The sequence below is a fragment of the Oryctolagus cuniculus genome, chromosome 14, assembly GCF_051225735.1.
Source record: "Oryctolagus cuniculus isolate XC-2025 breed Fujian yellow rabbit chromosome 14, ASM5122573v1, whole genome shotgun sequence".
Lineage (NCBI taxonomy): Eukaryota > Metazoa > Chordata > Mammalia > Lagomorpha > Leporidae > Oryctolagus > Oryctolagus cuniculus.
The window spans coordinates 36,375,888-36,402,668 of NC_142880.1; the positions used below are offsets into that span (position 1 = coordinate 36,375,888).

Below are 26,781 nucleotides of genomic sequence, written 5' to 3' on the forward strand. Positions count from 1 at the left end.
TGCGCCGGCCGCAGCGCACCAGCCATGGCGGCCATTGGAGGGTGAACCAACAGCAAAAGGAAGACCTTTCTCTCTCTCTCTCTCACTGTCCACTCTGCCTGTCAAAAAAAAAAAAAAAGAAATTAATTAACTACAGGATATAAAATGGCTCATAGAATCTTCGTGAGAGCTGAGGAACTTGACTCATGGCTGAAACTTCTGTCTTGACTAGGAAGTCACATGTTGGATGGAGGAAGCTTTGCTTGCTGTAGCCGCTAACACTAGAATCACACCACTTTCGCTACAAGCTGCCCTCTGTCTTTACTTAACTCATTTCTGAATTCAAGTCTTCTGTGATTGCATCTGGAGAGCCAACACTAAAGAACAGGAAACCCTGGCAGCAAGGGGTTCTGGGAAATGTAGTTTCCAGCTCTGCTCTACAGGATAACACAGGAGGAGCTGAGATGGATGGATGCTGAGTGAGCCCATTCACTGACATAATGGAAGGTGATACAATTAATTGAGATGGGTGGACAGCCTAAGAGCTGGTCAGACAAGTGATCCAGCCTAACTTCTGAGGAAGGGAGGACAATCTGGTGAGGAAGGAACTAGCTCCTGATGCTGTAGTCGTATTTTCCCTCTGATATTTTGTCTCCTAGAAGAGCCATCACCATATGGAAAAATGAGTGAGTTCTGTCACTGCAATCACGAAAACCAAGACTGAGTCCCCTTTGGGATGGGAGTGCTAAACTGGGCTCTCCCATAAGAGAAGAAAAGAGTGTACAGGTAAATATACCCTGGCGATGGGTAAGCATTTCTTCTTGCTTTGCTAAGATTAGCTATGGAAGCGGCTCTCCCTTGGTTCTATTAAACATTGCCACCTTGTGGGAATCCATGTGCTATTATTCTCCAACACTTTGCCTTCCTCTATGGGTGAACAGTGCTTACATAATTTGGAGTATTCATTTGATCTATTAATGTAGACTGAGCATCAAGATGTTAAGAAGAAAAACATTTGAATCCACCTGGGACAATATTGGTGACCAAAGGCTGCTGTGATGCCGCAGAATATAAAGATCCAGAAGAGGCCAGCGCCGCGGCTCAATAGGCTAATCCTCCACCTGCGGTGCCGGTACACCGGGTTCTAGTCCCGGTCAGGGCGCCAGATTCTGTCTGGTTGCTCCTCTTCCTGTCCAGCTCTCTGCTATGGCCCGGGAGTGCAGTGGAGGACGGCCCAAGTCCTTGGGCCCTGCACCCCATGGGAGACCAGGAGAAGCACCTGGCTTCGGATCAGCGCAGTGCACTGGCTGCAGCGGCCATTGGAGGGTGAACCAACGGAATAAAAAGGAAGACCTTTCTCTCTCTCTCTCTCACTGTCCACTCTGCCTGTCAAAAAAATTTTAAAAAGATCCAGAAGAAACCTAATTTCTAAGACTTCAAATAACAAAACTCTCTAGACTTGGGGCAAAGGTCATGTTGGTAACTGTGTATCTCCTATCCTTCCTAAAAATGTCCCTTCCTTCATCAAGCTTCTTCCCTCCTCATTTTGCCTGGAGGGCAGGGGGTGGTAGAGGAAGCTGACCTGGGAGGAACTGGGAGCTTAATCAGATTTCATCAATGAACAAGGGAGTATAAGAAAGCACCCTCAGGTGGGCAGAAATGCACTAGAGACGCAGTCCCAGTGCAGGGTGTGGTAAGTGTGGGGAGCAACTGGGAGCAACTCGGACTAGACTAAGTTACTGGAATTAAGACTTATTCTATGCATCTGCTCTCCCCCAATATGGCGCTGGGAGAGGAGAAAACAGCTTCTACGCAGCTGCCTCTTGCCAACTTGAGTGATGACCTCCAGGAGCTGATCCTGCTCCTGATTGGAGGAGAGCAGCGTACTCGGCGTGTGGGCAGCCGAGTTGGGATTGGCAGAAGAGGACTATAAAGGAGGAGAGAGACAACATGCACCAGGAACATCTAAGGGGAACATCTAAGGGAACCCGTGCAGCCCCCGAGAGAGCCGGCCGGCGGTGTGCCGCTCCCCCACGGAAGTGGGGAATGTGGCAGGGGGAACCGCCCTTCCACGGAGGTGGAAGGGACGGTAGCCAACCCGGGAAGAACCAGCAGCAAACCCGGGGAGGGCCGAGCAGACAAAAGAACAGCGCAGGGTCCTGTGTCGTTCCTCCACGAAGACGGGGAGCGACAGTAGGAGGGCATTGCTGTCCGACCTGCATGTCCACCTGCCCTGCTCTTCCGCGGGAAGAGGGCCACAGAGAGGAGCGTAGTTTAGGAGGGGTCAGGAGTTGGCATTCAGTTCTGTTCCCTGTCAGAGGCATTGAGAAATTAGGAGCAGCAAGAGATTTCCTTACAAAATGTGAGCTTGACTCCAGGTCACAGAATGAGTGTTCACTTCCGGCCAGCACTTGCAGGCGTCAGGCACGGTCCAAGTGCCCTGGGTAATGTTCGCATGAAGATCTGTGGTGTGCAGTGGACCAGCTAGCTCAACTGGAGGCCTTCAGGAAGGAAGAGGAGCTGCTTTCTTTTGGCTGTAGATGTGCTGGTAGCAGAGGGAGCCCCACTGGAGCTCGTGTGCATACCCTAAAGGGCCTGCAGCTTGTGCCACAAGCAAGGAGGTAAGGGGGGGACATGGTGAGGGTTTAGCAAATCCTGAGGCCAGAGAGAGGTAGGGCTGGGGGGGGGTATTGCCAGAGAATATGTCTCACTTACATCAGGATGGCAGGCAGCAGCCTTGGCGGAAGCAAACCACGTGAACCTCATCAGCCCAAACCCCATGAGCCAGAGAAACAGGAAGAACTACCAACAAAGGAATGGTCACTTCCTGTTCTCACCAAGGTACCAGACTGTATGTGAGCAGAAAATTCGTTCCTAGAATTTGCCAAGGAATCTTCCAGTAGAACAAAATAGATGAGGCCTGGACTGTGGTACAGCAGTTAAGCCCCAGCCTGTGAGGCCAGCATCCTACATGGGCACTGGGTTAAGGTCCCAGCTGCTCCACCTCCAATAAAGCACCTTGCTAATGGGCCTGGGAAAGCAGCAGAAGATGGCCTGAGTGCTTGGGCACCTGTACCCATGTGGGAGTCCCGGATGAAGCTCCTGGTTCCTGGCTTCAGCCTGGCCCAGCCCTAGCTGTTGTAGCCAGGAGTGAACCTGCAGTGGAGGCTCGCTCTCTCTCTCTCTCTCTCTCTCTCTTGCAAATATAAATAAATCTTCAAGAAAGAAAAAGAATCTGAAAACCTGGAAGCATCTCAGCTCTCACCAGGTCCAGGGGTTTTTAGTTTTTAACCCGTTTGTGCATCAGGCTCACCTTAGGAGTTTCATCAAAAATATCACTGCCTGGGTTCTAGCCTGGATCTATGAAGAATCAGCAGGTGCAAGGCAAGGATTTATTAATATTGTTACTGTAGTTGTGTTCAGTACAACTGACATCCCACACACTGCATCTATTTAAAGTGGACAAATTGGTAAGGTTTATGCATATACCAACCGAATCATTAGCACAACCAAAATAATGGGCATATCCATCACCCTCCCCTGACAATGTTTCTCTGGGTCTGCTTCCAAACCCTCTCTCACACCCTTCCCTCCCCTCCCTGCTGCACCCCACTAGCCTCACCTCCCATCCAGACAACTGTGGATCTGCTGTATCACCACAGGTTAGTTTGCATTTTGTAAAATTTTATAGAGCTAGAATCACAGTGTGTTCTCTTTTCTTGGTCTGGTTTCTTTTACTTAGCAAAACTGTTCTGAAATTCATGCGTGTTGTGGTGTGATCAATGGCCCACTGCTGTTTATTGCTGGGTGGTGTTCCTTGTATGGAATTCATTTACTCTTTTACCCATGGATGGCCACTGGGGCTGGAGCAGTACTCCAGGAGTTCAGTGAGATGAGACCACATCTGGACAAGGTGGATGAGGAAATGCCTGTTTCTACTGCTCCTGGGGCACTGCTGTGGTGACGCTCTAGTGGCACAGCTTATCCTTTGTTATACCTGCTATCTTGCCATCACTGTTTCTGTGTACCACCCTAGCCCTTGAGGACAGCAAAAATGTGTCTTCTAGTTTTTTATTTCTTATAGTATTGCACACAGGCAGTTCTTGTTAACTGGACTCTGACATTGCATCCCCAGCTACCTGCCCATTCTTCTTTTCCCCAGTCCTTTTCTTATTTGCCCAAGTTTAATGAGTTATATACTGTTAACTTTTTTTTAAGATTTATTTATTGGGGCCGGTGCTGTGGCATAGTGGGTAAGCTTCCACCTGCAGTGCCGGTATCTCATACGGGTGCCAGTTCAAGTCCCAGTTGCTCCACTTCTGATCCAGCTCTCTGCTAAGGCCTGGGAAAGCATTGGGAGATGCCCCAAGTCCTTGGGCCCTGGCACCCATGTGGGAGACCCGGAAGAAGCTTCTGGCTGCTGGCTTCAGATCGGCACATCCACAGCCGTCGCGGCCATCTGGGGAGTGAACCAGCAGATGGAAGACCTCTCTTTCTCTTTGCTTCTGCCTCTGCCTCTCTGTGACTCTGCTTTCCAAATAAATAAATACATCTTTTCGAAAAATAAATAAATAAATATTTTTGAAAAATAAATAAATCTTTTTAAAAAAGATTTATTTGAAAGTCAGAGTTACAGAGAGAGGGAGAGACAGAGAGATCTTCCATCTGCTGGTTCACTTCCCAAACAGCCACAACAGCCAGGGCTTTACCTGCTATACCACAACACTGGACCCCTTCACTGTCTCACAAAGCCTCAAGCTTACCCCGGCCCTGTTGGTGCTGAGGCCATACTGCCTTCCCTGGAGGTCCTCCCTGTCTGCCCTGCAGCTTCGTTGGCACTCCCCACCCCCAGCTCTTCCTATCAACATCTACAGTCAGTGTGGTGCTGGTTCAAGGAGAGGCAAACAGGTCAATGGCATAGAATTATTAGTCTTGATATAAATCCTATTAGATGTATGAATTTAATTTATACTGGAAGAGACACCATCAGTCATGGAGTTAGAGAAGGATTGTCAATAAATGGAATAAGAATAATTGATGAGCTCCTTGAGAAGAAATCAATTTAGATAATCATCTCAGTCATCCCCAAATTAATTCCAGATCGGTTGATAGAGTAATTTTCTTAAAAACCTAGAAGAAATTGCAAGTAAATATTATTAAATCATTGCTATAAGGAGGATTGTCTTCTCCCAAGCTTAAATTTGGATGATGTTCATAAAAGGAAAAAATACAATAGATTTTTTTAAAAAATATGTTAAATTCTGCATATCAAAAAAGTAATTCAAATTAAAATATACTTTCAACTTAAAAACTATTGAGGCAAATACAGCTAGCAACGCCATAATATATCTACTATACAAAGTGCTAACATGGAGGATGTGCACCCAAATAAGGAAATGTAATTGGTTAACAAACATATGGACAAATGCACAACTTTACTTTCTACACTTAAATATGCATCCAATTAAAATAAGAGTAAAATTCAATCCTTTGTAGATTAAATCACACAAAATTAAAATCAATGAGGACACTTAATGAATTATATTATGGTTACCTATGCTTGATCATAACTTTTTCAAATTCATATTTCTGTTTTTAAAGTTTTAAAAATTTATTTGAAAGGCAGAGAAATAGAAAGAGAAGGAGACATACATACACGCACACACACAGAAAGGGAGGGGGAGCGAGAGAAATCTTCCATTTGCTGGTTGAGTCCTCAAATATCCACAAATACCCTCAAAAGATCCCTATGTCTTGGTCTGTCTGTCTGTCTCTGTCTCTCTCTCTCTCTAAATCTGCTTTTTATTTATTTGAAAAGCAGAGAGAGAGAGAGAGAGAGAGAGATCTTCCATCCACTGTTTCACTCCCCAAACAGCTACATCAACCAGGGATGGTCTGGGCCAAGGTGAAGCCAGGAGCCAGGAGCTTCATCTAGGTCTCCCACATGGTGCAGGGGCCCAGGGACTTATGTCATCTTCTGCTGCTTTCCCAAGCACAGTAACCGGGAGCTGGTTGGGAAAGGAAGCAGCTGGGACTCGACCTGGCACCCAAATGAGATGCTGGCACCACAGGCAGTAGCTGAGCCACAGCACCAGCCCCAATAAAATTTTTAAAAAATATTTATTAGTTTATTTGAAAGAGTTACAGAGAGAGGGAGAGAGATCTTCCATCCACTGGTTCACTCCCCAGAAGGCCCCAGTGGCCAATTCTGGGCCAGGCCAAAGCTGGGAGCTTCATCTGGGTCTCCCATGTGAGTGTCAGGGGCCCAAACACTTGGGCTATCTTTTCCTGCTTTTCCCAGGCCATTATTTGGGAGCTGGATCAGAAGCAGAGGAGCCGAGACACGAACCAGTGCCCATATTGGATGCCAGTGTCACAGGGAGTGGCTTTACTCGTTATGCCACAACTCCAGCCTCAAATTTAAAAAAAATTCAATAGACATGAAAACTGTATATACTTGGGGGGTTACTCTGTGATATTTTGTTACATGTATGCATGTGTAATGCCCAATTAGGGTAAATATATTTATTCACTCAACATTTAATATTTCTATGTTAGAAACATCCAAAATCCTATTTTCTAGTTTTTATAATAGAGAAATATACACTATCTTAACAGTATATATAGTCACCCTTCTGTGTAATAAAACACCAGATCTTCTTCCTGCTACCTAGCTATTACTTAGTACCTATCAGTCACTCACTCCCTGACCCTCTCACCCCACTTCCCTCCCCAGCTTCTGGTAGCCACCATTATATTTTTAACTAGAAGTAGGCATTTGAACATTTTTTTGAGTTTTCAAACTGTAGCAACACAGTTGGCTAACTATCATAAGGACTGATTGAAAGGGTTGGTGAAACACAAGTTGAAATCTATGGCTGACTGGAAAAATTGTAGCGGTTCTATTGCCCTAACACAAGCCAATATGGGACTCCAACAAACTCAGCTCAAGCCTTTGGAGAACATCTGATCATCCAAGGCTCGGTTAGCCACATATTCCTTCTCTCTGCCTTCCGTCCACTAGTTGAACTATAAATTTGGCTAATCTAGTCATCAGAATATTGTTCCTCCTTGGAGTGAATGCTCAGGCAAAGAACTGGAATGCCTGAAGAAAGACAAATCTTTTTTAAAAAGATTTATTCATTTGAAAGGCAAAATTATAGAGAGGGGAAGACAGAAGGAGAGAAAAGGATCTTGCATCTGCTGGAAGATCCTTTTGCCACATGACTGGCACTGGGCAAAGCCAAAGGCAGGAGCCAGGTCTCCCACATGAGTGGCAAGGGCCCAAGCACTTGAGCCATCTCCTGCTGCTTTCTCAGGCCATTAACAGGGAGCTGAATTGGATGGGGAACAACTGGGGCATGAACCTGCGTCCATATGGGATGCCAGTGTCACAGGCAGCAGCTTTACCCACTAAGCCGCAACGCCAGAACATGTATGACCATTTATATACTTGCTCATTAATAAATATTGTCCTGTTTGGCAGAATTTGGTCTTAGACTCTTTTGTACTGTTACTTAAGGAGGTTTCAGAAAGCTCATGGAAAAGAGGAACTAAAAGATAATGCATATTTTCCATGAACTTCTTAAAACGTTTATTTGTTTTTATTTGAAAGGCAGAGAGACAGAGATCTTCCACTCATTGATTCCCTCCCCAGAGACCCACACTGCCAGGCCTGGGTCAGGCTAAAGCCAGGAGTCTAGAATTCTACCCAGGTCTTCCACATGGGTGGCAGGAACCCCAATACTTGAGCTGTCCCCTGCTGCTTCCCAGGGTGAACATTAGAAGGAAGCTAGATCAGGAATGGAGCCAGGACTCTAATCCAGACACTCTGACATAGGATGCAGGCATCCCAACTGAGATATTAACCACTGCACCAAATGCATGCCCCTTCATAAGCTTTTCTTAAGGCCCCTCAAATATACAACCTGAATGGCAAAGTTGTCGTGGAGATAATGTACAGATTCCACAGTTTTTAATGCCCAAGGCTATCAGCATTTACAAGAATAACAAAAACAGCAGAAAATAAATTATCAAGTGCTTGGTTTAGACAGAGATTTAGATAGGTTTGCAGTGTGGTCCTTGTAGCTTGAAAACACATCTCTATCACACCCTGAGAGCTTTTTCTACACAACACATGTGAAGCAAAGACAGACACACTAACTTCACAGAAGTGAATCTGAAAAAGATCCCACTACCCCTCAAACCTGTACCAACTGCTGTTCTGAGCAAGTTGATTGACAGTTGGAGAGTATTAGCCACAGTGAGGTGCCTTTTAATTAGCATCAGTGACTGTGCCTGCCAGGGACAGCTCTGCTAATGCCTCACAGTGGCTATTGTGAAATGCAGGCAGTCTATTAGGACTTTGATTGCAGAGGGGCACATTGGGGAAGGAGAGCAACTTATGAGTTGGGGTGGAGGAAGCAGCACCTGCTCCTGTTGAACCTGATCCTATTGTCATTATGAGGGGGGAGACTTCCAACTGGTCCAAGTGAGAATTTTGCTGGCTTGTAGACAATGAGAACCAGGCCTCCAATCACAGCCAACATAGGCCGATTTCAATGTCACTGCCAACTTGACCTACTATTATGAAAATTGCTCCAATTACAGTACCTACACATTTGCATTTGAAATAACAACTAAGTGCTTGCCTAAGAGGCAATTTTTGCAAATGAAGCTGGGAGTTACTAAAATAGGGTGTTTTGCCCTGTGTTGGGATTATCTGTGGCCCAGTGAGCTGACATCCCTACTCAAGCATTGCCTTGTGGCCTGTTGTAAATTACTTGTCCTTCAAATGTTTCCTATGGCTTGCAGAGGAGCCCCTTGAAATAAGTGGCCTTCAATCACCAATTTCAACAATTTTCCTGACTCCATGTAATAAAACATCTGGAAAATTGGACTAAATGGATAAAACAGTTCTCTGTAATAAGTATCTGGCATTCGTACAACTCTGTATAATGCATTTTTAAATGAACAGATGTGGTACTTCTGTGTTATGAAAAACAGAGGCATGTCTAGTCATGCTTTTGACTGCATTTAAAATGCAAGGTATATTTTCATAGCTCCCTGGAGAAATGCTATCCCACTGATTGAGAATTGTTGATGTGCTGTTTTACAAACTTGAAAAGTAAGCAAACCATTCAGAAATTGCAGATATAATTTTAGCAGTCATTAAACTGGACACTCACAGGGAACTGGCTTCAAAGAAAGAATTCAGTCTATAAAATTTTCCTCCTCTCCTAGTGAATTTGTTGCATGGAGAGTCTTTGATCTTGTAGTCATTTAAGTTCTTATCTGTCTTCTGTAATATTGACATCTTTATGAAGAAATGATTTCATCAAACTTACCATTTACTTCTCGATTTCTCATTAAGAAAGCTGAGCTGGCAACCCACCTGTGCAGTCTCGATTTTTATAGACCCTTGTGGGATTCCAACAAGATGTGGGTAATGTGTATGTTTTGGGAATGGAATAGGAGATGCCTAAAACACTATCCACTGGTCTGCTATTTCACAATAGTAAGTGTGTGCATGCACACACACAATTTATTTAGAAAATTTAGAAACACAGAAAATTACAAAGAGGAAAAATGTAAGAACCGTTTGTAATTGTATCCAGTTATAACCACTGTTACATATAGACTTTTCACTTTATAAAATTGTAATCATTTCCTCTTTACATTTTTAAATTTATTTTAATTTTATTTTAAATGCAGACAGAAAGAAAGACAGAGACAAAGACAGATAGACAAGGAGAGGACAGAGCTTTCTATAAAAGCCAGGGCTGGACCAGGACAAAGCCAGGAGCCCAGAACCCAATCTAAGTCTCCCATGTGAGAGGTAGGGACCCAACTGCTGGAGTATCACCTGCTAGCTCCCAGGGCATGTATTAGCTGGGAGCAGAAGTGAAGTAGCTGGAACTTGAGCCGGGAACTCTGATATAGGATACTGGATATCCCAAATGGTGCATTAACTGCTGTGCCAAATACCTTCCCCTAATCACTGGATTTTATCATTTCAAGTACTGTGAACATTTTTCTTTTTATGAAATATTCCTTTAAGGCATGAGTCTAAATGGATTGATTTTTATTGAGGTACTTTCTTACTTGAAGAAATTTTAAATTTTCTGAAGTGCTCACTACTACAAACCATGGTAGATATGAGGGCACTTTATAAATTCATGAAAAATGCAAATTATGATAAAACCACACATGGATTTTGAAATCTTTTCCGAACCAAAATAAACTTACCTTTGAGTTCTACTTTCCCACATTCTTTTGGAAATCCCCTTGTATCTTTGTGTAACAATCTTTTTGTACATCACTGGTTCTCTCTCTGAACCGAAGGGTATGAGCTCCTAATTTGAGATTCTGTTTTTGTCCATGCTGTCCCCAATGTTCTTTACAAAGGATGTAATGATGTGTGCTGTTCCTTCCCAAGGCGAGCGTGGGAGTCTCTGGCTTTCCTGCAGGCCATGCTCCGGTTCCCCACAGCACCACGGCAAAGATGGCAGGCAGTCCTTCCTCGCCAATACGTTGCAATCATTTCCTTGGTTTGATATTTGCCTTTTAATTTGATGATGAGCTGGAAAATTTTGTTTTGCCAAAGTTTTCTCCTAAGCCCTCCCCCATCCTTGTTTAGATATTTAAAAATCTTTCAATCTTTTCCTTATGTATTTCTCTTTTTGCTTTCACGTTTTCTCAGTTTGACATCAGATTATTTTTTTAAATTAATTATTTATTTATTTTTTGACAGGCAGAGTGGACAGTGAGAGAGAGAGAGACAGAGAGAAAGGTCTTCCTCTGCCGTTGGTTCACCCTCCAATGGCCGCCACGGCTGGCGCACTGCAGCCGGCGCACTGCGCTGATCCGATGACAGGAGCCAGGTAGTTCTCCTGGTCTCCCGTGGGGTGCAGGGCCCAAGCACTTGGGCCATCCTCCACTGCACTGCACTCCCTGGCCACAGCAGAGAGCTGGCCTGGAAGAGGGGCAATCGGGACAGAATCCGGCGCCCCGACCGGGACTAGAACCCGGTGTGCCGGCACTGCAAGGCGGAGGATTAGCCTAGTGAGCTGCGGCGCCGGCCTGACATCAGATTATTAATTTAGGCTTTTCTTACGTTTTTTTCTTAATGATTTATTTTATTTATTTGAAAGGCAGAGTTACAGAGAGAAAGAGGAAGAGACAGAGAAAGATCTTTAATTCACTGATTCACTCCCCAAATGACCATAATGGCCAGGCTGGCCCAAGTCAAAGCCAGGAGCCAGGTGCTTCTTCCAGGTCTCCCACGTGTATGCAAGGGTCCAAAGATTTGTGCCATCTTTTCCAGGCACTTAGCATGGGGCTGGATCAGAAACGGAGCAGCCAGGACTTGAAGTGGCACCCACATGGGATGCCAGCACTGCAGACAGTGGCTTAACCCATTGTGCCACAACATAGCCCATGAAAATTTGTTTTTGTCTAGTACACATGTGACACACTGATTTTGCACCAGAACTGATTTTTCTGTATTGGATGAAGTGGGAGAAATGATTCTGCTCGGTTCCAAGTGGTGAACAACTATTCAATATCCAATTTTAAAATTATCCTAAAAATTAAAAGCAGAGTTTGTGTTATTTCTCTTTCTTAAATGTGTTGATTCTGGCAGATAATTTACTGATTATGGTTTTTCCTTGGTTAGCCTTGTTAGAACCCATGAGGCCACCAGGGCCTGATAGAACCCATTAGGTCACTGGGCTGGAAGCTCCAGGCCCCATGAAACTGGGCACAGAGAATCTACAGGCTGCCAAGATGTTTATGGCTTGGAAAAGCCCAGCACCTGGGACATTTCAAACTGCTGAGACAACACACTGTAAACCTCACCAAGGAGCCTTCCTGCACCTTCCCCACCCACCTGTCAGCATCCATGCGGCACTCTGCACCTGCCCCAACAAGCAGCTTAAGAAGGGACTCTGCCTGTTGTGCAAACAGAATGAAGCCTGGCTTCAAGCCCCCTGCTCTGTCTAGGTAGGCTCAGCCCCCACTCTCTCTTTACCCTCCCCCATTCTTTCCCCTCTAAAATAAAGTCTTCTCTACTTTAACAAGCTGCCTCCTCGCCTTCTTCAAACCCTAAAATCCTAAAACCTGACATAATGGTACTGAAGACTTGCGGCGACAGGTCCACACTGATTTCTCTCCTTTACTGCCACTTCTGGCTGAGTGCCTCTCCCCTGGAGTACCCTTCTTGGAGTGACTCCGGTCGGAGTGACTCTGGCAGGCTTGGGACACGCCTCTCCAGAACTCCCCCAGTGAGTTGAAAACCAGCTTGGTTTCTCAAGTCCTCATCCTGCACTTACGCTTTCTGGTCTCTGTGCAGGTTCACAGCCAGAGGCATTTTGTTGGAACTCTCCTCTGCATGCAGTGTCGGATCTGATTTTCAGCCCATGGGACTGGTAAGTCAGCCTCCATCTCCTAAAAGCATATTGGAGAAGAGGGGCCAGTGCCTCCTGCCTTCAGGAGATCTAGGGTAGATTTTGGCCCCATTCTCCCTTTCCTTTTGTTCCGGAAACAGGAAGAGATCTCCAGGAGGTCCAACATGGGGGGAACTCATCCCAATTTCAAACAGGGATGCCTGTCCTGCAAGTCACTATCACTCTTTTCCAGAAGATTCCAGTTGCATGAGGCTCCTTAGGTGATGCACTAATGGGGATAGTGTACCTGCCAAACTAGAGGTGAAAAAAACAAGGGGAGGCGTGTTTCTCTCTCCCCAATCACCCTACAATAGCGTCTGGTAACAAGCTGATAGAGAGCGGGTGCCATTTTTTATTTATTTATTTATTTTTGACAGGCAGAGTGGACAGTGAGAGAGAGAGAGAGAGAGAGAGAGAGAGAAAGGTCTTCCTTTGTCATTGGTTCACCCTCCAATGGCCGCCGCACGCTGCGGCCAGCTCACCGCGCTGATCTGATGGCAGGGGCCAGGTACTTCTCCTGGTCTCCCATGGGGTGCAGGGCCCAAACACTTGGGCCATCCTCCACTGCACTCCCTGGCCACAGCAGAGAGCTGGCCTGGAAGAGGGGCAACCGGGACAGAATCCGGCACCCCGACTGGGACTAGAACCCGGTGTGCCGGCACCACAAGGTGGAGGATTATCCTAGTGAGCCGCGGTGCCGGCTGCCATTTTGAACATATGTAATAGCTGTGCCAGCTTGTGTCCTCACCCAGCAACTAGCAAAGCTGACTCCCGAGTCTGGTGGGGAGAACAGACAGGGGGCTGAATGCTCGTGGCTGTGGGATGCATGTGTTCCAGGACTGTGAAAACACTGAGGATGCGTAGGACTCAGAGTGTGACTGGGACTTTGGGCATTCACTGTGGAAGGTTCCACATGCTCAGAGCTCCTTGATTACCTGGTAGGGGACATTCTGGGGAATATGAGCTTACACTGAGGACTGAACAGATCCTTTGTGTGGTCCTTGTGACAGAACAGATGAATAATATATCCACTGGGGCTAGCACCTAGGCACTTGTCTCCTTTGAGGAGATGAGCTCAGCTGAGTCTACACCAACAGACAAGAACAAACCTCCCTTCTGATAAGAGAAAGAGAGAGAGAGAGAGAGAAAGAGAGATTGATTTACCAAACCTGGATGTGTCACATCAGACACACCCTTCACCTTGGAGAACTGAACAGAGCTCCCTGGCCACTCCCACAACATGCCTCTAGGTATTCACTGAAAGCAGACACTCCTCATATATACAGAGGCATAGTACAAAGATTAAAAACCACCATAGTGCAAAAAAGAAGAAAAAAAAAGAGTATCTCCACAAATGCCAAATAACAATCACACCAATCCAAGAAACAAGAATAAGAAAGACAACATGACACCCCCAAAAGAGTATGACACTTCAATACTAGATTGGGAAGATGATGAGACAGAAGAAATGGAATTCAAAAAATTGATCATAGGATTGCTTAGAAGTAATCAGAAGCAAATACACAAACTAATGAAATCCATACATGACACGAAAGAAAATTTCTCCCAAGAAATCAAGAAATCAAAATGAAATCTTGGAAATGAATAATTCAATATAACAAATAAAAAATTCAGTGGAAAGCCTTAACAACAGAATTGGTGAAGCAGAAGGAAGAATAGCCAACTTAGAAAACAAAGCACAGGAAATAATACAGTCAGACCAAACACACAAAGAAGAAATTAGAAAACTAAAAAACACTGTTGGGAATATACAGGATACTATCAAACGGTCCAACAGATGGGTTCTAGGAGTACCTGAAAGTGTGGAAAGAGAGAAAGGGTTAGAAGGCCTTTCTAGTAAAATAATAACAAAAATTTTCCCTAATTTGGAGAAAGAAAGGGACATCCAAGTACAAGACACACATAGAACTCCTAACAGATATGACCAGAAAAGATCATCACTATGACACATTGTAATCAAACTCACCACAGTGAAACATAAAGAAAAGATTTTAAACTGTGCATGAGAGAAGTGCCAGATTACTTTCAGAGGATTTCCAATTAGACTCACAGAAGACTTCTCATCAGAAACCCTGCAGGCTAGAAGAGAATGGCAAGATATATTCCAAGTCTTGAGCGAAAAGAACTGTCAGTCCAAAATACTATATCCTGCAAAGCTCTCATTTATAAACAAAGGTGAAATAAAGAACTTCCTTGACAAACAGCAATTGAAAGAAGATGCTTAAGGATATATTGCACACAGAAACGCAGAAACATGATAATCAATACAAAAGAATGTAAAGAAAGAAAATCTCCCACAAAAAGAATCCAAAGTAAAAAATCATAATATTATGGTAAACTGGCAAGGAAAAGCCATTATTCATCAATAGTCACTGTAGATGTAAATGGCCTCAACTCTCCAGTTAAAAGACAAAGACTGGCTGAATGGATTAAAAATAAGACCCATCTATTTGCTGCCTACAAGAAGCACATCTTACCAACAAAGATGCATGCAGACCGAAAGGAGAAGGATGGAAAAAGTTATTACATGCTAACAGAAACTAAAAAAGAGCTGGTGTAGTCATCCTAATATCAGACAAAATAGACTTTAACACAAAACCTGTTATAAGAGTCAAAGAAGGGAACTATGTAATGCTTAAGGGATGAATTCAACAGGAAGATGTAACTATTATAAAAATATATGCACCTATTGCAGGGCACCTGGCTATGTAAAAGAAATGTTTAGGGAGCTAAAGGGAGACATAGACTCCAATACAATAGTAATGGTGAGGAGAAATACCCCACTTTCAGCAATGAACAGATCAACCAGACAGAAAACCAGCAAGAAAACAACAGTTAATCGACACTATAGACCAAATGGACCTAACAGATATCTATAGAACTTTAACTCCTATAGTGTCAGAATACACATTTTTCTTACCAGTGCATGGAACTTGACCACATACTAGGCCATAAAGCAGAGAGAGAGAGAGAGAGAGAGAGAGAGAGAGAGATCTTCCATCCAATGGTTCACTCCCCAGATGGCCACAACGGCTGGAGCTGTGCCAATCCGAAGCCAGGACCCAGGAGCTTCTTCTCAGTCTCCCATGCGGGTGCAGGGGCCCAAGGACTTGGGCCATCCTCCACCGCTATCCCAGGCCTTCACAGAGAGATGGATCAGAAGTGGAGTAGCTGGGTCTTGAACCAGAGCCCATATGGGATGCCGGTGCTTCAAGCCAGGGCATTAACCTGCTGCGCCACAGCACTGGCCCCATGGGTACAGTTTAAAAACTTGCCATGGGACCCCAAATCCCATTAAGCTGGGTGGTAAAAATGCCATCCTAAATGTTAAAGTAATCATATTAAGTGTTAAAGTGATTATATAGATAGGATTAGGTGTTAAAGGGATCATATAATAACATCTATTGTCTGATAATAATAATAGATAGAGTTAAAAAGGAGAGAATGTTCCAACATGGGAAGCAGTCCACACACAGACTCATGGAATGATAATCGCTTTAAATAGCACTCTGACCTCAGAATCAGCCCTTAATCATTCTAGTCTGACTGAAAAGCCCATGAAAGCATTTCATGTATGGAAAGCCAAGTTACTGGAAAGAAGGGGCCATAAAAGAAGGATTACTTTTCTCTGAAAGCCTTGTCTAAATACTGACAGAGTTTCTGGATTCAAAAGGCTTCCATAGCATTGACAGCTCATACCAAGAGCCTCAGGTTTTCACTGACATCACAGTTAAAGTATTAATTGTGAAATTAACAACAGGAGCCACTGTGTACTAACTTCCAATGAAAGACTTCTGTCCTCAATGAGTTGTGTTACAAGAATTAACTGTAAAACTTGTTCTCAAACAGTTTTTTTGTGTGTGTGTGTGTAAATTGTTGAAATCTTTACTTACTATAGAGTTGGTCTTCTCTGTATAAAGTTAATTGAAAATGAATCTTAATGGAGAATGGCACTAGGAATGGGAGGAGGAGGAGGAGGAGGAGTGGTGGGAGTGTGGGTGGGAGGGAAGGTATGGTTAGAAGAATCACTATATTCCTAAAGTTGTACTTATGAAATTTATACTCCTTAAGTAAAAGGTTTCTTTTGGGAAAAAAATACCTGTATGGTTAGGCCTACAGGGAGTGATCAGGCAAAAATGATTCATCTTCCTCTGTACAAAAGCTTAGCCTAGGTATGACTTGATTCTAAATGGCTAAAATTCAGCAATTTTGACCTCAAAATTCTCTCTGATCTTGATAGCTTTACACAGACAAATGACAGATGGTCTGAGGTTCCCTACATTCAGGTATATCTCTCCATAATTGCCTTTCCTTCTGTTGCCTATCAGATTTTCTTCCTTAGAAAAAAAATGAAGAAGTCAAACTCCTGAGCCAGCTAAAGCCTGAGCCTGACTTTGATCCTGCTAAACATTCCCCTCCACCTCCTTCTATTCCTTGTGCTGCCTTGGCACTCACTTAAAACATGCTTACATTCCAAACCTTTTTTCTCAGTCCCCTTCTTCTTCCCCTCACCCTCCTTCTCGACTCCCTATGACCCATTTTTGCTCTCAACAACTGCCCCAGCTGCTCTTTGCCCCCAGCCGCTCCCATCTTCCCTGTCTGTGAAGCAGCTGATGCTGATCTGTGCCAGTGCTGCTCTCAGCCCTTAACTGAGATGCCCGCCCGGTCTATCAGGTGTAGGAATTGCTGTCTCTTCACTTTTTCCAATAAACTACAAATGATGTTGCCTTATTGTCTGCTCAATCAGCAACCCCAGACTTCATCATCCATAGAACAAGTTCCTGGGGTTCGAATCAGTGGTTACATCCTGGTGCCTGGCCAGGAAACTTCCTCAACTGCGTCAACAGGGAGGATGCAAAGGCGATCACCCTCGGCTATTTTTCCCTTTCCTGGCATCTCCGATTTCCTTTCAGGACAAAGCTCTGGCTGTGCATGGCTGGAGGAAATTGGAAAGAGGACTGAAGGAGGCATTCAGGCCAAGGCGACTCTTCGGTGGCACCCAAAAGCCTTCTGAGGGAACCCAGCCACCGACTGCCCATTCAGGGTATCCCAGAGCGAAGTCCCCTTTTCCTGTCATGTCTGACCATGCATCTCTCCTTGGTCGAGGGAAGCTGAAACCCTGAAGTTCCTCTGGAGTATCCGCCCTTGGATGACTCGAGTGGGCTGCAGAGGAGCCCTTCCAGAACCCCAAAAAGCATTAAGAACAAACTGGCCTCTCTCTGCACCTCCTCTCTACCACTCTGAGGGTTTTAGAAAAGAAGGCATTAAAGCGGGACCTCCCCGCTAAACCCCACACCCGGCTCACAGCTCCAGCCCTGGCTTCTGTTAAAAGCCTGTCCTGTGAACTCAAAAGGCTTCCATAGCCTTGGCAACTCATGACAAGAGCCTAGGGTGATTACTGACGCCATAAACAAGAGTGTCAATTTGTTAAGTCAACAACAGGAGTCACTGTGCACTTACTCCTCATGTAGGATCTCTGTCCTTAATGTGTTGTACAATGTGAATTAATGCTATTACTAGTACTCAAACAGTACTTTACACTTTGTGTTTCTGTGTGGGTGCAAACTGTTGAAATCTTTACTTTTTTTTTTTTTAAGGCAGAGTGGACAGTGAGAGAGAGAGACAGAGAGAAAGGTCTTCCTTTGCCATTGGTTCACCCTCCAATGGCCGCCGCACGCTGCAGCCAGCGCACTGCGCTGATCCAATGGCAGGAGCCAGGTACTTCTCCTGGTCTCCCATGGGGTACAGGGCCCAAGGACTTGGGCCATCCTCCACTGCACTCCCTGGCCACAGCACAGAGCTGGCCTGGAAGAGGGGCAACCGGGACAGAATCCGGCGCCCTGACCGGGACTAGAACCTGGTGTGCCGGTGCCGCAAGGCGGAGGATTAGCCTAGTGAGCCGTGGCACCGGCCCGAAATCTTTACTTAATATATACTAAATTGATCTTCTAAATATAAAGATAATTGAAAATGAATCTTGATGTGAATGGAATGGGAGAGGGAGCAGGAGATGAGAGGGTTGCCGGTGGGAGGGAAGTTATGGGGGGGAGCCAATGTAATCCATAAGTTGTACTTTGGAAATTTATATTTGTTAAATAAAAGTTTTTTTTTTAAAAAAGCCTGCCTTGTAGACACAAGTGGAATGCTCCTTCTCCGTTCACGTGTTTCCTTTTCTGGAAGATGGTGGTGGGATTCATTTCAGACAAGTGCTTTTCATGGCCCACTTTTAGAGCTGGCTAGCTGGGAAGATTTGTGCCATCATCTTGCACTCCCTTAGCCCCTTGTAAACTATAACACCATGTTACAATTGGATTTTTTTTAACAGATAGAGTTATAGACAGTGAGAGAGAAACAGAGAGAAAGGTCTTCCTTCCATTGGTTCACTCCCCAAATGGCCGCTATGGCTGGCGCTGCTCCAATCCGAAGCCAGGAGCCAGGTGTTTCTTCCTGGTCTCCCATGCGGGTGCAGGGGCGCAAGCACTTGGGCCATCCTGCACTGCACTCCCGGGCCACAGCAGAGAGCTGGACAGGAAGAGGAGCAACTGGGACTAGAACCCGGTGGCCATATGGGATGCCAGTGCCGCAGGCAGAGGATTAACCAAGTGAGCCACGGAGCTGGCCCACAATAGGATCTTACAGGAGACTGAGGTCATTTCACTCTTTTTCAAACTCTACTTAGCCTCTCTTGCCCTACCCATCTTGTCTGACCAGCCCAGGGTCTGTTCACTACCCCTTCTCCTTTACCTTAAACGCGGAGGACTGGGACAAATGTCATACTTACTCAGCAGCCAAGGCCCTGTACCTGGTTTCAGGAGGCTCTCCTTGCTGAAGGACACCACATGGCTCACTCTTTGCAAGTCAACGGGCCAGAGAGCTGCCTCTGTGGACAACTGCTCCTTTCCCCCTTAAAAAAGCCAGGTCCTTTTGGCAGGAGCTTCTCAGTCATTTCTTCCATAGGCTGCCAGAAGAACTGCTGCCCCAGTATTATTCTGGGGCCCAAAGGAGGGTAACACCCTTCCCTTCTCATTCTCTAACATTGGTCAAAGGGACATCTTTTATGCATACTCTTCCTGTGTACAAAAAGTTAAGCCAGGTGACAATCTCCTGGGCAGGTGCCAAGACATCCCAGGGACACAGATGAGTGGTGGCTGAGTGTAGATAAACATATCTACTTCCACCTGCCAACCTCTCCCTCACTGTGCGCTTGGTGATGTGATGTTCCCACAGCCCAGGGGTAGCAAGGAAAAGATGCTCATAGCGGGCCCTCCGATCTTGATCTAAAGATCAACCCAAGGAGCAACCAGGGGAACTGAGTCTTCAGGAAATTGTCCTTTAAAATGTTAAAATGACTATCTCATGATTTTTTTTTTAAAAAATCTACTTATTTAATTGAAAGGCAGAGTTAGAGAAAGAGAGAGAGAGAGAGAGAGAGAGAGAGAGAGAGATGGGTCTTCCATCCACTAGTTCAGTCCCCAAATGGCCACAACAGCCAGAGCTGGGCCAATCCGAAGCCAGGGGCCAGGAACTTCTTCTGGGTCTCCCATGTGAGTACAGGGGCCCAAGCACTTGGGCCATCTTCTGCTGCTTTTCGCGTCACATTAGCAGTAAGCTAGATCAGCCGGAACTCGAACTGGCGCCATGTGGGATGTTGACACCACAGACGGCAGCTTTACCCACTACGTCACAACACTGGCCCCTTAAGATGACTATCTTAACTCTAAACTGAATCTCTGACCTTGGTACTTCCAGCTGAATCCCTGGAACTCTCAAAAAATGAGGATCTCAGTCAGGAGATAATAATTGTCTAAATTAATTCAAACTGTATAAAATACATTGTTGGGTTATAAAATGATGCCAAAGTTACACTGTGCTTATATAAAGTTCTGATGTTTTACACACTAGTGTTAATCACTGTTAATGGGATGCATTTACAGAGTGGACTCATCCCCCTGAAGCTTGTCCTACATGTTGTGTTGGTTGTGTTATGGTGATTGGTAAAGGGGTCACTCTCTCCCTCATCCCTGACTTCTGACCATGGCTGTGTCAGCACTGGGACAGGGACTTGGCTAAACCTCCTCAGTCACATTTCCATACTTGCTTGCAGTCTTTGCCTCAGCCTCTTTTTAGGCAGCCAACACCAGTTAAAAAAAAAAAAAAGTTACACAGACACTTTTCCTCCTGCCTAAAGCTATCAGCCACTTTTCCTGCTTAGAAAATTAGCCCTCAGCCCAAAGTAGATAGATGGTACGAAGTGACATGTTTGACCTATCTGAAAGGATTAACAGCTGTTTTATGTTGTGATTTGCCATCAAGGAGATCCAAATAGGCCAGTCCACCCCCAAAATAGCACCTGTTTTTGATGCAAAAAGCCAGGGCATTGAACAAACAGCTGCCATAACAGAGGCTGGCTTCCAAGGAAGCTGCCCCTCCCCCTACTCTACCAAAAACCCTGTCCTCTGGAAGTGAGACGCCCACCAAGAGTGGAAGGACCCTCAGCTCAGAATCACAAAGCCTGTGGGCCCTTCTCTGCAGAAGCTCTTGACTCAGCCTGGCAGCACTATTGAGGGTGATGGCCCAGGGTAGCACCCTAGGTAGAAGTGCAACGTTCTGTACCCTCCTATTAGTAGCCTTTATGTGCAAGAACAAATGGAAGCTCTGGGTGGTTAAATGACCAAAAACCTTGCCCTTGTTCATACTTTGTCAAGGTGGGTTCCGCTATTTATAATGCTATTTTTCATGAATTCACAGTACAACTTACATAATTCCTTCAGATAATTGAAATACTTGTTTGTCCCTTTTGCTTTGGATAAGCTATCAGCATCATTTGAGCAAAAATGTAAATGAACTATGGCATGACAAAATCTACCAAGTTAATCATTTTCCCTGTTGTTCAGTTTTCCTCTTCCCAATAACTCCCTGATCAGCATCTTTACCTACAAATCTTGTAAAGCTAAGGTAATTTTTTAAGGGTTAAAGAATGAATCTTTTAAGGCGACTGACTGCGAACATGTGTACCATCTGCACTCTCGAAGTGCCCGTCCATAACACCCCACCAACAGGGAGTGAGCACTTGTCATACTATTTAAAAATATTCTATTGCATTAGTTTATGGGGCTTTGATTACCTCTGAGGTTGAACATATTTTTGAAATTTTATTAATCAGCCATTCTTCATTTGGGGGGAAGGATTTGGTCCTAAAACAGAAACTAACCTCATTTTGCTGCTGGGGAAACAAAAGCTGGCAAAATTTAAATCATTTCCCCAAGGCTCCACAACTGTTAAAATGACCAAGTGGTGACGCTAGCTCAGGTTTTTGGAAGCCTATCTAAGTAATTCCCTTGCCTGCCATCACATTGGTTTTAACTCCTCGAGTCTATCTGCAGTATTTAATGAAATAAGTCCTTTTGAAGTACATGCTTTAAGCTCATAGCTTCTCTTCTCATTCACATTTGAGTGAACTGAGGCTCAGAGACTCCCCTGGGCATCTGTCACAGACTTGCAGTCAAGTGGCTCCTAGAAAGACACCTGTTTCTAAATGTGGGCCCCGACTTCTCTGGGACTTAGGACTTCAGATGTCTACAATGATGCATTCACGTTGTGCTGACACATAACAAACAAGCTAACAGGAAACAGAGTTGATTTCTACAGAAAAGTGTTGGAAATCAACAGTGCAGAGTCAGGCAGAGCTGTGGCATGTACTCCATGAAAATATATCCATGCTATTTCAGGCAAGAGAGACTTGGCAGGTTTTAGGATTTTGGGGTTCAAAGAAGGCAAGGAAGCAGCTATTAGAGAAGACTTTATTTTAGGGGGAACATATTAGGGTAAGCGTAAAGAGAGAGTGGAGGGAGAGACCAGGGAAAATCCAGAAAGGGACATTTAGTTTGACACCACTTGACTCTGCAGTGTCAGGCTGACTCGCTGTGCATCGTAGCCAAACCTACAGAAGCGTGAATCTCTGCAGCAGCCGTGTCACTGGGAGCGAAGGTTACCACCTTTACGGCTGAGTTCCGTAACCCTCCTCATCCTCTGCCGGAACTGAGGAGAACGACCTCCTAACCGCAGTCGGACCCACCAAAATTCATCAGCAAGCCCACTCTTAATTCCCCCTGCAGAGACTTGCCGAGGTAGGATCATGGGAGAAGAGGCGAAGGGCATTCCCGTACGAGCGGCCCTGCGCCGTCGCTCTCTGGTCCCCAAGGCGACTATCGAGGGCTGCCAGATGTGCCTTTCTTCCGTGCCTAGGGAGCCTCAGGCGGTAGTTGATGCTGGTCAATCCTTTACCTACGATTTTGTGTTTGATTCTTTTACTGAACAGGAAGAGGTCTTCCATACAGCAGTGACACCACTCGTAAAAGGCGTCTTTAAAGGATTCAATGCAACTGTGCTAGCCTATGGGCAGACTGGCTCTGAAAAACACAGTCCATGGGAGGTGCATCTACTGCAGATGAGCCAACAGTTGGAGTCGTTCCTAGGGTAATACACCTGCTCTTCAAAGAAATGGATAAAAAAGAGTGACTTTGAATTGACTCTGAAAGTGTCTTACTTGGAGATTTATGATGAAGAAATTTTGGATCTACTGTGCCCAACTCGTGAGAAAGGCTGTCAAATATATATGGGAAGATTCCAAGGAAGGCATAAAGACTGTAGTGCTCACAGGGAAGACTGCGTTGGTTGCACTGGATATGTTTCCTGTCTGGAGCAGGGCAACAACTGCAGGCCTGTGGCCTCCACAGCCATGAACTCCCAGTCATCTCCCTCTCATGCCACCTTTAAAATCTCCATAGAGCAAAGAAAGAAAAATGACCAGAGTAGCAGCTTTCACTCCAAGCTGCATCTAGTAGACCTTGCTGGGTCAGAAAGGCAGAAAAAAAACCAAAGCTGAAGATCATCTAAAAGGGGAATGAAAGAGAAGGGGAGAGACAGAAGGAGCTCTTCTATCCACTGTTCACTCTCCAAATGGCTACAGCAGCCCATTCTGGGCCAAGCTGAACCCAGGAGCCTGGAATTCCATCTACGTCTCGCTCAAACACTTGGGCCATCATCTGTTGCCTTCCCAGGCACATTAGCAGGGCCTTCTGACCGGAAACGGAGCAGCTGGAACTTGAACCTGTATTCTGATATGGGATGCGTGTGCCACAGGGGGAAGCTTTGCTCACAGCACCACAATGCCAGCCCCTGAATTCCATTTTCTACAAATTTTTTGAACTGCCCAAATTCCTTTAATCCTGGATTTTCCTGTCTCTGCTACCCTGTCTCCTTCGTGGTAGAATCAAGCTTCTCAAAAAAGTTTTTACTGCTTAGCAACACATGTGATTCAGTCTGAGTTTCATTAGCATGGATATAGAAAATTTGCCCAAGTCATGTGTAGAGTTTAATAAGTGATTATAAAGTGAACACCCATGTAACTACCACTTGGGATGAGAAAACTCATCCAGCACTCGGCGTGTCCCTCCTAGATCCTGAGCCCTCCCATCCCTCTCCAGGTAACTGCTTTTCTGACTTCTGTTATGCTGATTTCATTGCTTTTCTTGATAGCAGCATCATCTATGTATGTGAGTACTGCTAAATAGCATAATTTAGTATTGCCTATTTTAAAAATGTATCTAAATGAAATCATGCTGCATATAATATGTTGTGTCTTGTATCTTCCACTCAACATTGTGCTTGAATGATTATTCTTCATTCCTTTTCATTTCATTGCGCTATTCCACTGGGTGACTGTGCCACAATTTATTCTTTCAACTGTTGGTGGATATTTCAGTTGTTTTCAGTTTTTGGCTAATATCAATAATGCCTATATGAACCTTCTTGTATTCATATATGTTAGGCCTTTCTAGGGTATACCTAGATGTATTGCTGGATCTAGGAATGCGGGTATTTCAAATGGTCTCCCCAAGTGCTTGTTCCAATATATAAGAGCCTTTGTTGTTCCATATCCTTCAACACTGTTTTGTCACAATTTTCAATTTTGCTGCTTATGGAAGTAGGCTGATGCTGCATTGTGGTTTTGATTTTCATTTCTTTGATGACCTTCAACATCTTTTTATGTGCTTATTGGCCACATATTTTTTCTGCAGAATTCCTGTTCAAATCCATTCCATTTTGCTATTGTCTCTTCTTTTACTGATTTTTAAAAGAAGTTCTTTATACACTGTAGATTTTAGTAATTGGTCTGTTATATTTATTGCAAATATCCCCGTTCCTATATGTTTTGCAAAGAATCTCCTTCATTGCTGGCTTGTCTTCTCATTTTCTTTTCATTTATGAATACTGTATCTTGTGTCTTGTTTAAGAAATTCTTCTGTACCCCAAGGTCTTGAAATATTCTCCTGTATTATCTACTAAAAGCTTCACAGTCTTACCTTAAAAAAAAAAATGAGAGAGTGTGGGGGTTGAAGCCAAACTTCATTCCTTTTTTTTTTTTTTTTTTTTTTTTACAAGCAGAGTTGACAGTGAGAGAGAGAGAGAGAGAGAGAGAGAGAGAGAAAGGTCTTCCTTTTCCTTTGGTTCACCACCCAGTGGCTGCTGTGGCTGGTGTGCTGCAGCCAGCGCACCACGCTGAACCAAAGCCAGGAGCCAGGAGTTTCTCCTGGTCTCCCATGAGGGTGCAGGGCCTAAGCACTTGGGCCATCCTGCACTGCACTCCCGGGCCACAGCAGAGAGCTGGACTGGAAGAGGAGCAACCGGGAGAGAATCCGGTGCCCCGACCGGGACTAGAACCCAGGGTGCCGGCGCTGCAGGCGGAGGATTAGCCTAGTGAGCCGCAGCGCCAGCGTAAGCCTCATTCCTTTTGAGCAGCAGAGTCCCTTTTCAAGGCGCTTCCTGGGAGAAAACCATCCTACGGGAAAGTGAACAGTTTTGTTCTGATTGGATGTGGGGGGGGTGGCAGTTTTGAGAGTGGTCTGGACAAGATCATGGGACTGTACAAGATCAGACATGCCGGATCTCAAGGACATCTCTTCAGTCTTCTGCAATAACAGTGAAGTGAAGAGACGTGCATTTTCTCACGTTCTAATGGTAGGAGTAAAAAGAAAATAAAATTGCCTAATCAGAATTATCGTGCCTGTGGAAAAGTAACAGGCAATGCATAAAGATGAAAAGAGAAGCTTAACATCTTGGTGCTTTTCTTTGGAATATTGACGCGTTTCAACCCTTCTTTCTATGTTCCTGTATTTCCCAGCTTTATGCAACAAATACATAAATGTACTGCAAAATGTTTGTGGAAAGTGGAATTTAAAGGTGTGTTTATTTAGGTGTAAAAACACTTTGAAGCTCATGCAGATTCTTAAATTTTATACACAACTAGAAATGAACCTCTTTTAAAGATGAATATTTGTCATTTGAACAGAAACATGGTTATAGAAGGACCTGTTACTCTCATAGTCATAGCTTGTCAAAAGTATCAGATAGAATTGTCCTGAGGTCACGCAGGTGGTTTTGTGGACTGTGAAGCACTTTACATGGGAAGGTGTTATTATGACTGCATGGACACGCTGCCAAAGAAGTCTGCTTAATACACATCTTGGAGAGTACTAGGAAGTACCAGAAAGACCCACTTTATGAAGAAGCCCTGCAGTATGTAAAATGAATGTGGATATGATAATGTGAGTGATCTTTCCATTTGTTTTGCAGGTTTGGATCTTTTATATTCGATGTCAATTAAGTATAACTCAGTTTCAAAGTATGCCATGCTGTTCAGAATTAAAAGAGAAAGCAATTCTCTCAAGGAAGATTTGAGTCCTCAGGATCCGTCTGGAGCCTCTTTCTTTTTCTGATTTTCTTTCCCACCCTTAGGCATTGCTGTTGAGTTCTCCCCATTCTCGTTCTCATTCAGAGGATAACTCTTGGGGTCAAGGACTGTGGATTTCAACTTATGTTCAGCTTCCAGAACATTTTGGGAATCTAATGACTGCTTAATACAAATGCCACTTGTATGTGCTACAGCTATGGGCTTGTGACCCTGGGAGCCAGTCAGATCACCTCTCAGTGGACCCTAACCAACACCAACAGAACCAATGGCCCCTGTGGGCAATCTGTTACTGTCCGACATGCAGCCTTGCAGACACAAATTTTCCCTCTACCCAGGGATGCTGGGAATGCCAGCTGCCCTTTGATTTCCCCTGTTCTTGCTTTCTTGAGTCAACCTTTAACTCCAGATTGATGCCTTGTCTCTTAATCTGACTGTAATTGATTCTCTGGCTTAGTTCAACTCAAATTGACAATTGTGAATATTCAAGTATCAGAGGCCACTTTGATAGAAGTCAAGACAATTGTATAATACTTTGTGGAGTTTCTTCCAATATAACCTAAATATCATTTTGAAATTTATAAA

The 26,781-nt window shown here is 44.6% G+C and overlaps 1 protein-coding gene across 6 annotated transcripts; it reads left to right on the forward strand.

The window, feature by feature from the left end:
• The first annotated feature begins 397 nt into the window (after positions 1 to 397).
• Positions 398 to 26,781, forward strand: LOC127487497 (uncharacterized). Of its 6 annotated transcripts, none has more exons than XR_007914352.3 (3): positions 398 to 765; positions 12,332 to 12,407; positions 26,082 to 26,781. XR_007914352.3 is itself a non-coding variant. In XM_089313122.1 (3 exons), the coding sequence occupies exons 1-3, from the start codon at positions 11,882 to 11,884 to the stop codon at positions 17,567 to 17,569; spliced, it is 387 nt and encodes a 128-aa protein (XP_089169248.1). In that variant the 5' UTR covers positions 10,740 to 11,881; the 3' UTR covers positions 17,570 to 18,558. The 6 variants fall into 6 exon arrangements, 1 of the variants encoding a protein (XP_089169248.1); XR_011382136.2 differs by lacking the exon at positions 26,082 to 26,781 and adding an exon at positions 22,765 to 24,920; XR_007914350.3 differs by lacking the exon at positions 26,082 to 26,781 and adding an exon at positions 17,360 to 18,470.

Coding starts and splice junctions, on each gene's coding strand:
- LOC127487497 (XM_089313122.1), top strand. CDS start 11,882: ATGCGGCACTCTGCACCTGCCCCAACAAGCAGCTTAAGAAGGGACTCT. Junction 11,983..12,331: donor AAGCCCCCTGCTCTGTCTAG/GTAGGCTCAGCC, acceptor GTCTCTGTGCAG/GTTCACAGCCAGAGGCATTT. Junction 12,408..17,359: donor ATTTTCAGCCCATGGGACTG/GTAAGTCAGCCT, acceptor ATTTCCTTTCAG/GACAAAGCTCTGGCTGTGCA.